Source organism: Dipodomys ordii, unplaced genomic scaffold (assembly GCF_000151885.1).
Source record: "Dipodomys ordii isolate 6190 unplaced genomic scaffold, Dord_2.0 Scaffold26, whole genome shotgun sequence".
In the NCBI taxonomy this organism is placed as follows: domain Eukaryota; kingdom Metazoa; phylum Chordata; class Mammalia; order Rodentia; family Heteromyidae; genus Dipodomys; species Dipodomys ordii.
The window spans coordinates 942,457-958,994 of NW_012267242.1; the positions used below are offsets into that span (position 1 = coordinate 942,457).

The 16,538-nt window shown below is 42.9% G+C and overlaps 1 protein-coding gene across 2 annotated transcripts in view; it reads left to right on the forward strand.

Moving 5' to 3' along the window:
* Hhat (hedgehog acyltransferase) overlaps positions 1-16,538 on the forward strand; it is a 235,173-nt gene that overhangs the window by 179,826 nt on the left and 38,809 nt on the right. For both annotated transcript variants that reach the window (XM_013015052.1, XM_013015053.1), the window contains one exon: positions 8,366-8,510. In XM_013015052.1, the coding sequence (XP_012870506.1) occupies positions 8,366-8,510 (145 nt within the window). The remainder of the gene's footprint in view (positions 1-8,365; positions 8,511-16,538) is intronic.

Below are 16,538 nucleotides of genomic sequence, written 5' to 3' on the forward strand. Positions count from 1 at the left end.
CATATGTGCAAGTGTTTCCTTAGGGCAGATACCAAGAAAGAATTGGCAAACTATCTCCTGGCCAAATCTGGCCCACTGTCTGTTTTTTGTAGCTAAGAATGTTTTTTACATATTAAATTTGTTGTGTTGAACTTCTTCTCCCTTAATATCTTAATATGCATGGGCTCATTTCTGGGCATTCTATTGTTGCACTGACTTAGTTTATTATTCTATATTTGAATACTGAAGGTTTAAAATAGTCCCCTTTCTTGGAAACAGGATTTTGCTCCATAGCCAAGGCTGGCCGCAAATGCATGATCTTTCTCCTCCACCTCCTCAAGGTGCTGAGATTATAGACATATATTACCACAACTATTTTATAATACCTATATTTTTTAGGGGGTGGAGTGTACTAGTGTTTGAATTCAGGTCTTTGCATTTGCAGGTTGAGGGCAGGTACTCTACCACTTGAACCACACCTCCAGTTTTCTGCCTTTAGGTTATTTTTTTTTTCAGATAAAGTCTTGCTTTTGCCATGGGTGGCCTGGACTGTGATTTTCTGTCTTTTCTGCCTGTGAGCTAGGATTACAGATGCATACCACCATGCTTGGCTTCACTAACTTTTTGTCTGGCCTGGTTTCAAAACACAATCCTTTGAATCTCATCTCAGCCTCTTGAGTATGTCTCTTGTGCAGACATGTACCACTATGCCAAACTTATAAAAAATTTTTGATTCCTGGTAGAGAAAGCTCTTGTATCTCAGTTGTTGGGGTTTTTTTTCAGAATTACATCAAGTATGTTTGCCTATTGATTCTTTCATACAAATCGTAGAACTAGTGAAGTTTCTACAAATCCGTGTGTGTGTGTGTGTGTGTGTGTGTGTGTGTGTGTACTGTGACTTGAACTCAAGGCCTTGCAACTCTCACTAGGCTTCTTCGCTCACTGCTGAGCACTCTACCTCTTGAGTCATGCCTCCAGTCTGTTTTTTTTTACGTAGAGATGGAGTCTTGAGAGGTGTCTGCAAACTAATCCTCCACAGCCATAGCCAAAGGGAGTATATAGCTCTAAAAAAATGTGAGCTTAATTCTTTAATGAAGAACAGAAATTTATTTCTGAGATCCTCCGGATCTTAGCCTCCTAAGTAGCTAGGATTATAGGTGTGGGCTACCAGCCACCAGCACACCACATTGGTGTGCATCATGATAGTGTGTTTGGTGAACTGAAAAGAGAAAGGCCACAGTATGTTAAGACAGATAAGAGAGAGGCTTCTGCAAAATCCTGAGCAGAGGGGAGCAGCCTACAGATGGGCTATGGCAGTAGAAGGCTATGAGAACAGGGTGAGGTAGTACCATTGGCCAGACATGGATCTCAGGCATGGAAAACAGGACTTAAGTTCTCTGACTGGCCTGGGAACCAGTTGTTTCTTTAATGACTCGAAGGTAATCTGAGATGCTTTCATATTGTACACAAATTTGCATGCTCAACTACTGCTTCTGAAGTTTTTTTTAGCTAAGCTGGACATAACCTATGAAGCAGGAAACTCGTTCAAGTAAACAAACTTGTCTTTGATTTTCATCACTGTGGCTATTCAGCGCTCTCCTAGGAGCATGCATTGTTTAGATCTCAGAAATAGAGATTGGAAAAATGTAACTGCATGGACTAGATAGTTTTGTGGTTGGTTGAGTGGGCTGTTAGCCATGTACTCTGCTTAGGTACTCATGGCTGACACTCTACCACTTGAGTCATCCCTCCACTTTAGCTTTTTTTTTTCCTAGTTAATTGTGTTTCAGAGCCTCTGAGATTTATCTGCCAGGGATTGGATTTGAATCTCAATGCCTCCTGAGTAGCTATGATTATAAGGGTGAACCTAGAAAGTTATTTGAGTTTCAGACACTTAAAAGAAGGAAGGAGGTATTCCTTTCTGAGTACCTTCTTGTCTCCATTTGGCTTGACTACAGTATGATGTTGTAATGGAACCCAGTTGTGAGAAAACAGAGAAGCCACATTTTGAAAGGTCGAATTGGAAATCTTCATTGGAGAGCTGGTGTCTGCAGGTGGACTCTTTTCTCAATGATCTGCAGCCCAGAATCGTGCTTGAACAAAGCTTTTAAAGATAAAAACCACATGCTTGGGGTGGAGACCAAGCCCTAACAAAAGCAGACATTATATGTCAATACTCAGGTGCAAGCAGAACATCCCATCTAAGGAACTAGCTCCAGGGCCAGAAAGAGCCCACTTAGGGTGATACAACGCAAATTATTTAGGGAGATAGACCATTCAGGGTGATAACCACACCATTCAGGGTGATAGCCAGACCATTTAGAGGAAACCAAAGGCCAGCATTCTCTGCAGCAAAAGCTTTCCTAAGGCTAAACAGCATGGCATCTGCATATTCTCTGAAGCAGTGCTCTCCTAGCTCTCCTGGAGAGAATTGCATCTGCAGTTCAGTGAATGGCTTCTCTCATCCCTCCACCCAGAAAGGCACCAGCATGGCTGTGAGAACAAGGCCAGGTTACTTAGATGCAGTCTCCTTACTTCAAAGGGACTGAACATTAAGGACTCAGAAGATTCTTTGACTTACTTATGACAGGGCAAGAGAGTGAGAGATAAAGATAGTGATAGTGAAAGAGGGATAGGGAGAAGGAGAGGAAGAGAGAGAGAAAGAAAGCTGCTAGATCATCATAGAGATGATAAAGAAGAATACATCATGAAGAATGGGGCTAGCTTCATCCTTCAAGATGTTACTTGGAACAGGATGGAGATGAACAACTAGTGGAACATGGGCATCCAACTAGAAATGAGGTTTTGAGAGGAGGAAACATTGTCCCACAGACTAGTACAGTGATGGGACTTCACAACCTGAGTCTCCCCGACCTTGAATGTTTCTTGACCTGCCCTTCTTTGGTGTCATTTTCCATCCTTCCCACAGCTGCTCTCCGTGGCCTCCACCCTGCTTCTCCCTTGTCATCATCTTGTTCGGCTCTCTCTTACCCTCCGCTTAGCATTTTCATTATAAAATGAAAAACTTCAGTGATTATATGGAAGCACAGTGTCCAGCTGCTCAAACCCACCCAGTTTCCATTTTTAGCTTCTCCCCCACTCAGAAATAAACAGCATCAGGTCCCACTTGCCAAGCCTTTGTCACAGTCTCCAGCAGCCATTCCTCTGGCCATCTGCTCCCCCAGATGCTCAGCCTGTCCCCTCCTCCCATCTCAGCCCTGAATGTAGACCCTCACGGACAAATGAGGGCTCCGCCCAGCTCAGCCTTCTCCAGCTCAGGCAGCACCATCTGCCTCCCACCGGTGTATGGTGTTCCCAGCTTCACTTCTGACCCAGATTCTCCAACCTGTACATCCTACATCCCCCCCCCCTGCTCTCCCCCCCGCCCCCACCAAGCAGGCCCTCTGCTTGCTGGCCACAGTTAATCTTGGAACTTCTAGGAACAGGATGTTGATTGGAAAGGATGGAGGAGTTGCCATGAAGATGTAGGTAAACATCTCACAGCAGCAACTAGGAAGTAGCTGCACAGAAGTTTAGTTCAGCTCTGAGATTTTGTTGGTTGGGGCTACATTCCACACCTTTGGAAGCCAACGTGTTACACGGAAGTTTTATGCCACTGCTAAACTGTTATTACAGTCCCAGCTCTTACCAGTTCCCCTGGTCAGAGACAGTGTCCCTAGACAGAGGAACTATAGCTCTGCTATGGCTTGTACTTCCTGGTTTGGCCTGTTTTATTCAAGCCAAACTCCAGTACCTACACATGTAGAGAAACAGCCCCAACCCACCTTACTGTCATATGTCAGAGACCCCGGGGAGAACTGATTGCACCTGCACGAAAGAGGGGTGGCTTTTTCTAGCCTGTCTGCCTCCCCATTCCTTCTTTGCTTTATGCCTCGTGTGTCAGTGACATTGGTGGCTCTGCTCCTCTCTCAGCATTGGCAGACAGGGGAAGAAGGGGCCTAGCACTAGGGTGCTGAACACTTTCCCTGGCATGGGTTACATTTCTCTGGGCCCCAGAGGAAAATTGGTTCTGCTTTTGGCATTGCTCCTAATGCCACCATAGGCTAGTTCTACAATGAGTATGGAAGAATAATTCAGCTATTGATGCTTATTATCTCAAGCCCTGCACCCCCAAATAACACAACTGCTTTTTAGTTGTTGAGATAATCCAAAATTCTTCGTGACATTCAAAACATCCCCAAGGATGACAGAGCCACTACCGTAAGGTATATTAAATAGGTAGGTTTCATTAGGTATCCAATGAAGAGAACACCACGCGCTATTCAGGCAGGAGAAAAAGTTTATTTACCGAACTGCTGTCCCGCCAAGCATGGGGCGACCCACCCCTGGGCCAGGACTTATCTAGGCCAGGGACAGGAAGAGATGTGGCCAGGTTGGGGAAAGGTGTGGCCACATTGGATCCAGATGTGACCTCAGGGTCTGGGACCCTCCTAAGGTCAGATGGGAGGCATGTGACCAGAGGTGGCTCAAGATGTGACCTCGCAGGAGGGGATGGTAACTGTTTCCAGGTGTGCCAGTTACCTAAGTTACAGATACTGGGCAGAAACTTAGCGAAGAGGTAGGGAGGTGTTCATGTGCAGACCTTACAACTACCAGTAGATCAGATTGCCACAGACTTTTCTATTCATTGAGAAAGACCGTGACCAGCACAAAGCTTTCTTATATCCTGATAAACTCATGTTAATGAAGTTCAAGTTCTGATACAACTATTTAAAGAAAATAACAAAAAAGATGTATATCCTTTTACTGTTAAGTATGATCATCTCCCCTGTATCTGCAGTTCTAATTTCCATAGTTACAGTTACCTGTAGTCAACTTTAGTCTGAATATATTACATGAAAAATGCCAGAAACAACCAATTCATGTTTTAGTTGTTTGTCATTCTCAGTGGCTGGATGAACGTCTGTTCCCTCTGGAACATGAGTCATCCCTTTGTCCAGCATGTCCATGAGGTATAGCTACTTCCTTTAGTCACTTGGTAGCTCTCTTGGTTATCAGATTGGTTGGCATTTGTGTTCAAGTAATCCTGTGTAGCAGGCCAATGCTTTGCCATATGGTCTACCTCATTCATTACATTTTATCTCATCATCATCATCATCATCATCATCACATCCTCCTCCTCCTCATCATTATAGTGGTAGATTAAGCTTCTCTGAAAGAGACCATGTTCTTATAACATTTGTTACACTATATTGTCATAATTATTCTGTTTTCTTATTGTTCATATCTATCTGCTTTGATTTATAAATTCAACTTTATCATTGATGTATATGCATAGGAAAATTCATATATATATATATATATATATATATATATATATGTTACAGTTTGGCAGAAGCAGTGATATTCTATTTTTATGCTTCCTGGCATACAGTAGTGAGTTTTGTCAGCGGCTGATACGATTAGTTAAAACTAGGTTTGTGGATTTCCTTGATCCTTGTTTATTTTATCTCCTACCCACTCTCCCTAGGGGACAATCAAGAGTTGTTTTTGAAGGTCTTGATTTTCCTTTAAGTATTTTACTATTTGTGTCTTTCACATTCTTGCTTATTAATGAAAAAAGAGGTCTAGAAATGGAATTTTCGGTGTCTTCCTTCCTATCATTGAGATAAGAAGTTCCTTCACAGTTGCTATTATTTTGATTTTTTTCTCCCCTAAGCAGAGATAGCAATTTATTGAACCATAACTGAAAGGAATACTGGGGTAATCACAGAATCTAAGAAAAATCAACCTGTTGCAACAATGAGAAGTACAAGTTGTCATGTCAAAAACGAGCTTTACATCGGTGCGGGGGGAGAGGGGGGAGGATGGGGGGGAGGGGGGAAGCTGGGAAGGGATGTGAAGGGTAAACATAGGAGGAGGCTGCAATGCTTGGTAAGAAATGTATTATCCTGCCCATGTAATTGTAACCCCTCTGTACAGTATGTTCACAAATAAAATTAAATTAAATTAAATAAAAAAAAAGAAAAATCAGTAGGCGCCAGATGGGGTGAGCTTATTTCTTGCTCCTTTCTTGTCCCTCCCTATCTCCACCCACTACCCCACCCCACCCCTGCCTTGCCCCCTGCCCTTTAGCTCAATCCCCTCCTATAGCTCCATCTTTTCCCTGTGCCAGGCAACAGCAGCACAGCCCTGTTTAGCAACCCTGTGGACCGCTACTCTTCTTTTCTTAGAGTCTGTTGATTTTCTTTAAAAAAAAAATTATAATCAATCACTTGCCATAAAAGGAGAACCACCTTGATTTTAACCAAGCTACGCGTACTCTGCAGTTGACATTAATAAAGCAAAGATCACACCGGGCCTTCGAATCCCCCTCCTAGGATATGAGGCTGGAGAAAAATGCCTGGTGTTGGACCAGAAGTGCTAAATGTCTGAGTCACTGGGTCTCTAAGAAGTGAGATGTGTCAGCAGTGGCTCCTTATACCATGAAGACAATTCATAATTTCTTGATTTGTTATTCTGGATTCTTTTTTTTCCCATCTCCTGGCTTCCTCTCACCCCAGCTCCCCAGTGACTGCTAATTGAGTCAATAATACCCAGAAATATCTTCCTGTGCTTTAAAATACAGAAGCTGGTAGATTAATGTCTCCTTGTTCTCAGAGGTAAGGACCACTGAATAAGAAGCTGGCTTCTTCCCCTCTCACATTCATCTCCAGCGATGACACGTGTACTTATCTCTACCTGGCCTTGTCTGACACCATCCCCAGTATAGGCTCATGGCCTCTTAGAGAGGCGAGAACCATGATGGTGAGCTGTGCTTTATCAGCTATATCTGAGCATCTAGAAGATCCCTGGGGCTGAGGAGTGAGGAAAAGGAGTGGTCAGGAATTCATTTCTCTAAATTGACCAAGAAGACTTTGACCAAGGTATACAGAATGAACATGGATGATCCACAGCAGCATCGGCAGAGTCAGTGAGCCTTTAGTTTTTAGACTTTTTTTTTGTGTGTGTCAGTCATGGGGCTTAAACTCTGGGCCTGGGCACTGTTCCTCAGCTCTTCAAGGCTAGTGCTCTACCATTTGAGCAACAGCGCCACTTCTGGCTTTTTCTGCTTATGTGGTACTGAGGAATCGAACCCAGGGCCTCATGCATGCAAGGCAAGCACTGTACCACTGAGCCACCTTCCCAGCCCAGTTTAGGCTATTTTATCTTGTAAATTGCATAGGCTACTGGCATTGAATCATTTAGAATTCTGCTTGAGGCCTGGCTCTGTGGCTACTTTGGTGATAGTGATTGGAAAGATGCAGTTAAGGCAAAAGCTAGCAAGACTTTCTTATCAACAAAGAAGCCAGATATTGTGGCACATGTGAATAATCTCAGTTATGTAGGAGGTATAGATAGGACGATTTGAGTCTAAAGCCAACTCTGGGCAAGAACATGACACCCTATCTGAAAAATAATCCAAAGCCACAAAGAGGTGTGGCTCCAGTGGTAGAGGGCTACCTAGCAAGTGAGAAGTCCCGAGTTCCAACTCTAGTGCCACCCCAAGTTCTGTTTTTGAGACATAGCTATAAAGTCTAACATATCATAGATGTGTATGCTTCTGGGGGCATTCAGGAAATGCCTCCAGATTTTTTTATCTGGCCTTTGGATTAAGCTGACACATTTGTCAGAACCCCATGGGGCCCACAACATGGCACAGTGAGCTCACTCAGGAGGGATGAGAAACAAAGGCTTTGTTTGCTTTATAAAACCCACCAGGAAATATTAGAAGAATGCAATGCAATGCAAAGCTAGGAAGGATGAGCAGGATTCTTTACCATGATTGTGGGAAAGCATCCCTCCAGTCTCAAGTTCTCAGTCACTGTGATCAGCTGCTATTTTTAGCTGCTCTTGTGTGCTGTCAGTTAAATGTGTGGCCCAGGCTACAATTCCAGCAGTGGAATTGATTTTTACTGCTTCTTCTGCATCCAGGGAGTGGATTTAGGGTGGTTAATTAGTTTCCAGGTCAGGTCAGCAGATCTAGAAGATCATTCTAATCTTACTGCTGATTGCTCTGATCTTGGCATAGAGCTATAGACTCTAGTTATCATAGAGAACAGTTTAGAGTATTGCACCTATAGATATCCATGAAGAAAACATGAGACATCTCAGCAGGGGAGAGGGATAGGGTAGGAGGGCTGATAAATCTTCAAGTGCATCAGCATTTATTCAGGTCAGAGGTAAGTGCAGTGTAGGAGGAAGATGCAATATAGAATAAGATGCACCATTTACTTCCTTAGACTAGAACTAGCGTTGTTGCAAGGATGAACATCTGGAAAGATGTTTCCATAATGATCTGGCTTTGATTTAGGCTGGTGGCCAACATGTCTCAGCTCTAGTCCTTTCACTTCTGTGAGATACCTTCTTACTGTTTTCCTTATAGGCTCGATACCTCTCTCCACAAGCTCGCCGTCGACTGCATGCTGCCCTTGCTTCTTGCTCCACATCCATGCTGATCCTGTTCAACCTGGTGTTTCTTGGGGGCAATCAAGTTGGGAAAACCTACTGGGACAGGATCTTCATACAAGGTAAATTTCCAGGCAGTGTGCTTTCAGCCACTTCCTTCCATGAATGCATTGGGTGTCAAGGATGAGATCTGAAGATCATTTGTATTATATTCATGGAATATGACCTAGAAACATATCAATGATAGCTAGCAAGATAAATAGAAAGCGCACAGACTGGGAGAACTTCACTAGCTATACAATAGACAAGGGCCTCATATCAAACATATACCTAGAGCTCAAAAAATTACCCTCCCCAATAAAAATCCTCAAAGAAAGAACCACCCCATTAATAAGTGAGCTAAAGAATTAAAAAGAGGGCTGGGAAGGTGGCTCAGTGGTAGAGCACTTGCCTTGCAAGCCTGAGGCCCTGGGTTCGATTCCTCAGCACCACATAAGCAAAAAACAAAAAAAAACCGGTAGTGGTGCTGTAGCTCAAGTGGTAGAGCACTAGCCTTGAGCTGAAGAGCTGAGGGACAGCGCCCAGGCCCAGAGTTCAAACTCCATGACCAGAACCCCCCCCCAAAAAAGAAAAAGAGACTCTGGAGAGGAAATAAGAATAGTCAATACATGAAGAAATGTTCAACATCTCTGGCCATAAAAGAAATGCAAATCAAAACCACACTGAGATTCTACCTCACCCTAGTTAGAATGCCATTGTTAAGACAACAAATAATAGTAGATGCTGGCAGGGGTGTGGCCAAAAGGGAATGCTACTACACTCTTGGTAGGAGTATAGACTTGTTCAACCAATCTGGAAAGCAGTATGGACGTTCCTGAAAAGACTAAATATAGAACTACCCTGTGATCCAGCAATCCCACTCCTGGGCATTTACCCAAATGAACAAAACAAGGACACACTAGTGCTACCAACACAACTATGTTCATTGTAGCATTATTTACCAAAGCTAAGATATGGAGCAAAACCAGATGCCACTCAGTAGATGAATGGATCAAGAAACTGTGGTATATATACTAGGCTTCCATCAGCAAGAATGACATCTCCCCATTCATTAGGAGATGGAAAGACTTGGAATAAAATCATATTAAGTGAAGTAAACCAGACCCAAAGAAGCATAGGTCCCATGGTTTTCCTCATTTGTAATAATTAGTATATGTCTAGGATAGTCCTAGCAGAGGATCACAATAGCTCAATAGCTATGAACATATGACCATATAAAATGATGCTATTTGAAATAAACTCCAAGATATGAAAACAAGAAGTTTTTTAATATACTGTGTGAAATTATTTCTTTTTTTCTTTCATTTTATTTTTATCCTCTGGTTTAACCCCTGTTGTCACTGTTTTTGATTTGGGTACCCTGTGTCTTGTATATACATTTATCTGATTGGGGAAGGGAAGGGGAATAACAAAATGGTGAGACTAAGGACAAAGGGTGAACCAGTGAAGTAGCGATACTCATAAGCTACTATGTTGGAAATGAACTTTAAAATTTTGAGGGGGGAGTTGGTGGGGAAAGGAAAGTGGGAGAAAAACAAGAGATAGGGTAACAATGTGCATCAAGAAATATACTCATTGCCTTGCTTATGTAACTGTAACCCTCTGCACAACACCTTTACAATAAAATTAAAATAAAAAGAAACACATCAACCAAGAACTATTTCTAAGGGTAGCAATGATATGAAATACTCCTACTTTCTGATGTGTTTCATATCAACTACACATAATACTGATCAAAATATACTATTTCAACTCTCCTGAATATCACATTCCATTCTATTAAATTACTTTTCCAATTTCCTGATTTTTCTTCCTTATCTTTCCTACTGTAACTCCCAGACGCTAGTGTACTGCAAAGTCTGATTTGTCCTTCTCTAAACATCTGCTACACATATTTCCTGGAAGTCCCACTGCTTTGCTCAAATTGTGGGCATGGTTCCTGTGTTTGCCAGGGATATTTGAGTCTGAAGACTAATGGCCAATTTTATGCTTTGCTTTACAATAAGTGGATTGTCTCAGTGTCTACAGTAAAGCCACACCTGCCACAGGTATAAAGCTAGGACATGGGAGTTTTGAAACCATTACGAAAACAATTGATCATCATTAACTTGTGATCACCATTTCCTTCAGATGAAGACCGAGACCTCCATCATGCCCTTAAGAGAACTGGGAAATGTGGAAATATTCATAATGTATGTTACTGGAGACAGTTCATGGTGTTCTATTTCCCTGACCAGAGACACAGCATCATGCCTTGGGTCTTGGGGAAACTTTGCTGAGCAGAGACGACATGACTCTGTATGGCTGGCCTTCATCTCCACCTTTGGTTCCTAGGGTACCATGAGGCTTTTGCTGCAGCTCCTTTTCCAACAGAAAATAACCCTAACACCACTGCCTGGTTCTTCATGCCAGGTCATTCATCTAAATGATAGGTTTGGGGAGCCAGGCACAAGCAGAGGCTGCTAGAGATCCCTATTCTACTTTAATCTTGTCACTAAGAAAGCCCTCTTTGATCTGCTTTCTGAGAGATGTTTTAGTTGATAGTGTCTGAAAGGACTGTGTGCTTCTTAAGCAGAAGCTGTCCTTTAATAAAAATGAGAGATAATGGGATGCAAAGGATCTAAAGATGAAGGAGGAGGATAGAGTTTTCTTTTCTTGTATCCTACCACAGAATTTAGCACAATACTGAGAACATGGTGACTGGAGAAAATGCTGACTTGGGTTTACTAGGCACCTAGTGAGAAGCCTCTGCAAATAAAATGTAAACACCGAGGATGCAGGGATAAAAAGAAGCATAAGCTGAACATTATAGCACTTGCCTGTAATTCATGCAGTCAGGAGGTTGAAGCAAAAGGATTTTGAGTTCCAGGCCAGTTGGAGGTACATAGTAAAACCTTGTGTCTCTGCCTCTCTGCCCCTCTGCCACCCTGGGCCTGTGTCTGTCTCTGTCTGTCTCTCTGTCTCTGTCTCTGTCTCTGTTTCTCTCTTTCACACACACACACACACACACACATGTGCACATGCACACACACGTGCACATGCACACACACGTGCACGCATACAATGTGGCTACCAAATATACACACAAACAGGGAGGAATCTTCCGTTTCAGACATATGGGCAAGTTGCTAAAGGATATAGAGTGACTGACTTTCCATAGAAGATGGAAAGTACTGAGGAGGTAGCATGTGACTTGGAGCATTAAGTAAGAATTTTCTAATGTGCAAGAATCCAGGGGTGTTGGAATAATTCATATTGGTTGCCATATCTGAAACTCCAAAACATTGATAAATTTTTACTATAATGCAAGCTTATCTTTCTTGCAGCTCAATATAAATCCAATGGCTTATTTTATAAGCAGTGATTTCAGGATGGAACATTTGCTTTGACTCTTTGCCATATTGTTCTGGCATCTGGTCTTGGGGCTAGTAAATACTTAAAGTGGAAGTACCACATGACCTTTCTACTATTGCCTCATTGGCCAGAACCAGTCATATGACTGATCCAAATACAAGTTTGGGAGATAGAGAAACCAAGCAGAAAGCATTTATCAATTATCAGTGGCACACAGACAGCAAGCTGAATTGTAAGAGGCAATTGGAAATCTGAGAGTAAGGGAAGATACAGGACTAAGACATGTCAGAGTCAAAGGCATAAAGCTAGTAGATGAAGCCATAGGAATGGATTCGGAGCCAAGGAGCTACAGGGAGTGAGAAGAGAACATGGTGGAAGGCAAAGCTGTTGGGGTACAGGATGGGCAAGGGGAAAGACTGTAATTTTAAAGTGTTCTTTCTACTTCTCGAGGGCAGAAAGATAACAGTGTTGCTTGACAGCACCCCTATAGAATTATCAGTCACATGGAATTGGAGCTCTGAAAACTGGTCTGTGAAGTTGTAGGGTTTGAGGTTGTAGGGTTTTCTCTATAGTTGGCTTGTTTTTCTCCTCCTTGGGTAGGGTTCTGGGGCTAGGGAGACTTAATGTAGAAGGCATTTTATGTGCCCAATTCGTCAAATGAACCTGTTTCTAGATCTCAGCTGGTCTCTCCTACAGACCACCTGGGTCAAGGAATGTCAATTGGAGTTTCAACTCAACTTGTCTGTTTCCCATTGAGCATCTTTATCCCTGAATGACAGGGTTTAGCTATCTGTTGGAGGAAATGAACCAAATGATCTGAAATCTTCCATCCTGGAGAACTCTGGAATTTATCTCATAACTAATTTGATGGAGTGGATACGTGATTGTTATAAATATTCATGTATTGGTACAAAATATAATTAATGAGTCTGTTGGGTGCTTCCTCAGGCCTGCTGGGAGTGTTAATACGTGAGCTTTCTAAAATTAAAAACAAACAAAAAATGAAAATCTGAATTCAAACTCATCTGGCCCCAAATTCAAACAAGGGCTTGTTGCCCAGTGAGCTTGATGATCCCTTGGTCTCTTCCTTTGTGTACACATCGATTCCTGTCATACCAAGACCCATCTCTACACACTGAGCCAAATGCAATGGAAGCCCCATCTGTGAGGAATGGAGAACATTGAAGTTCAGGGTCTAGATTTCAAGAGTTCATAGAACGTTCTCATCTTTCTGTGCCATGAGGGGTTGAGACCTGTTTCACTGACAAGGAAGGGACACTAGCTTTGCATCCTTCTCATACATCTCACTTCAGGGAGTCCTGGCAGAGGAGAAAAGGGGCATGCGGGTGTCTAAGGGGCAGGGATTGTTGAGATATTGAAATGCCTCACAGCTAATGAGATGTAGAAGTGGATCTCCTAATTCTTAGGAGTCCCTTTCCAGCATCACTGATGTTCCTTAAAGCTTCCTTGTGGTTAGCGTGGGGGTGTTGTCTTCTACTGTCTCTACTTCACTAAATTTAACCATAGATTTGTTTGCTCTAAGCTGTAGTGTTTATCATTGTGTCTCTGTAAAAGACTTTATTCTGGTCTCTGTGGGTGATAGATGGGAAGCTGTAAAAGCAAACTCTTCCCTTCTGTTGTGCACCTGCCCTGCTTCTGGAACAGTGGAAAGCAGAAGCGTGGAATTGCAATTCTCAGGCTCTGGTACGTGTCATACACCGAATGTGTGTGTATGCACATGCACGTGTGCGAATCTGTCCTGGGCCTGAACACAAACAGGCACCATCCCTGAGCTTTAGTGCTCAAGGCTAGTGCTCTACCACTTGAGCCAGAGGGCTACTTTGGGCTTTTTGCTGCTTAGTCGGCTATAAGAATCTGATGGGTTTTTCTGGCCAGGCTGGCTTCAAACCTCGATTCTCAGATCACAGCATCCTGAGTTACAGGGATTACAGGCATGAGCCACTGGGGCCCAACTCACACATAACCTTTTGTGGATGTATTTGCTGGTCCTGGAACTTGAACTTAGGAACTGGATTCTATCCCTGAGGTTCTTTGCTCAAGGCTAGTGCTCTTCCATTTGAGCCACAGCTCCAATTTGGGCTTTTTTTTGGTATTTAATTTGAGGTAAAAGTCCCAAAGGCTGGGATAGCTTTGAACCATGAGCCTCAGATCTCAGCCTCCTGAGTAGTGAGGATTACAAACATGAACCACCAGTGCCCAGCTACTGTATACATAACATTTTTTAAACCAACACCTGTTACTTCTGTTGCTGAGGTTAATTCAATAGAGAATGAGCCATCCATAATTTTGCTTTTAAAAAATCTCTAATTTTTATGATTGAAATTTGCTTCAGACTGCTTGGAGAATTTTTGTGAGAGGGCTGTGGTGGGAAACCAAGTCTACCTGTCCACCCTGTGAGGCACTGTGCTGTGTGATATCGTGTAGAAACTAGTGCAAGGTGCAAGGTGCTGTTAACACAAGCCTTCATCTCTAAAGAAGCTGTTGATGGGAGAAGCTTTGTCCTATCTACCTGAAACCCTCCAACACCGAAGTGGAAGTTAAATTCTTCAGCAAATATTTGAATGCTGCACTATAATCAAAGGTATCAGTGAGTTGTAGCTTGAGATCTTCAAGGCCAGTCTATAACCAGCTATAAACCTCCTGCAATGTGATCTCCATCAGCAGTGGAGCGAAGAGTTTCAAGGGAAATAGATATACATTGGAACTAAATCCAGTCTTACAAGGGCAGGGAGCTTGATGATGTTTGTTTGGGTGCAGCATGGTGATCCTTCCTGAAAATTTTGTCTACTGTTGTCCAGGGAGATCAACAGGTTTTCTTGGGAGGATCCAACATGTCTCCCAAGAGATGAGGCCCCAAATCCTGCTTCTAGGGCTTTGTAGTGACAGAATAGCAGATTCCTCTTTACATACTTGCAGGTGTACTCAGATACATGTGCATCTGTACCTATATAAATGTTGTGTTTGTTTTTCCTTCCTATCTGATCTAGTTTGATCCTTTGCCAAGGAGATGTGTTTTTTTTTTTCCTTCCAGATTACAATGAGGGAAGAGCTAGTAATTTTCTTATATAGGCCAGAACCTATCTACTCCCAGATTTTTCTTGCTACTGCTAGCTGAGAGAGGATAAAATATTTTTTCCCTTCCTGATTACTAGCTTGTCCATTTAGTTTATTCATCCCCTGATCCAAATGGTTCTGGACAGGCATTTTATTTAAAGCTGAACTGGAGTATTGCACTGGAAATTCTGGAGGATTATGTTTAAATAAAACTCATTCTGTTCACATCTTCTTAAATTCTTTGGAGCGAAATCTCATCACTGATGAGAAAAGACAGAGGGCAGATGTCAGCATCTCACAGCCCCTCCTTGGTGATTGCTTCATTTCACCGCCCTCCCTGGCCCTTACCTTTAAGTGGAGGGTTTGTGGTTCTCCTTGATTCCTCTTCTGCCTCAGAGGATCCTCTCAAAGTTTTAGAGGAGTTTGAAGAACAGGAATCACCTGCCCTTGGTACAGGTGATAAAGCTCATAATGAAGGGAGTTTGAATGATTTGTGCATTTATCCATGGTTAAACGGTCTATTCGCATCCATTCTTGCCACCTGAACTTAAAGCTATGAGAAAACTCTCTCTCTCTCTGTTGGCTGTGGGGCTTGAACTCTGAGCCTGGGCACTGTCCCTGAGATCTCCAGCTCAAGGCTAGCACTCTACCACTTGAGCCACAGTGCCACTTCTTGTTTTCTGGTGGTTAATTGGAAATAAGAGTCTCAGAATTTCCTGCATGGGCTGGCTTTGAACTGTGATCCTCCCTGAGTAGCTAGGATTATAAGCTTGAACCACCAGCTCCTGGCTTCTTTACTGTTTATCATATCATCACCCAGATCTAGGGACATCCGTTTTCCTAAGAACATTCTGGGACAAATCACCAGGCACAGAATGCAAGAAGCAAGAATTCTTGTACAATCGTGCACCAGGGGCGATGTTAGATTCGAGAGGATTTCTAAAATAGCTAGAAAGAACTTTTAGCTTTAGAATGTCATTTTTCTGTGAGAAAGTGCAAAACTTTTTTTCATGCAAACGGGGAGTTTCTTGAGGAGCTCTCTCCCATCATAAGTCCTTCTGGTCAGTTTAATGAGAAAGGATGCAAGGGGCAGGAACAGACCCCCACAGAAACTATATGGACAGCACCAATAAGTTAACTCTACAAAGCCAGGACTGGAGATGTTGTTCAGGAGGTAGAGCACATAGTTAGCGTGTGGTTAGAATGTGTGAGACCCTAGGTTCAATCCCCACCACTCCTTGAAATAGCCAATTTTATACCACCAGATCCCTTTATGCTCGGTCATTCTCTTGGCCCTCTTTCCCTATCAGCCATGATGTCAATTATACAGGAAGCAGAACATAGAAATGTCTGGAAGTGTATGTGTCCCTGTGTGAGACTAGCAGGTTGAGACTTCCTGGGAGGGCAGGCCAAGCTGACACTATACTTGGGAATTACCTGTTCCCAGCTGAAACCTTCCTGTCCCTATGCACCAGTCCAAACATTGGTGACCCACAGCGCCCCCCTGGTCCCCTTTGTCCACCTCTGGCCATGATAATGCTCCAGCAGCTGCCCACTCTGGCCCAGAGAAGGAAGAAGTTGCTAATTTTAGCCCTATTTATGTCTCCAGACAGCACGACTCGGGATTTTTACTTTTTAATTTTTTTTTTCTGGTTACATTT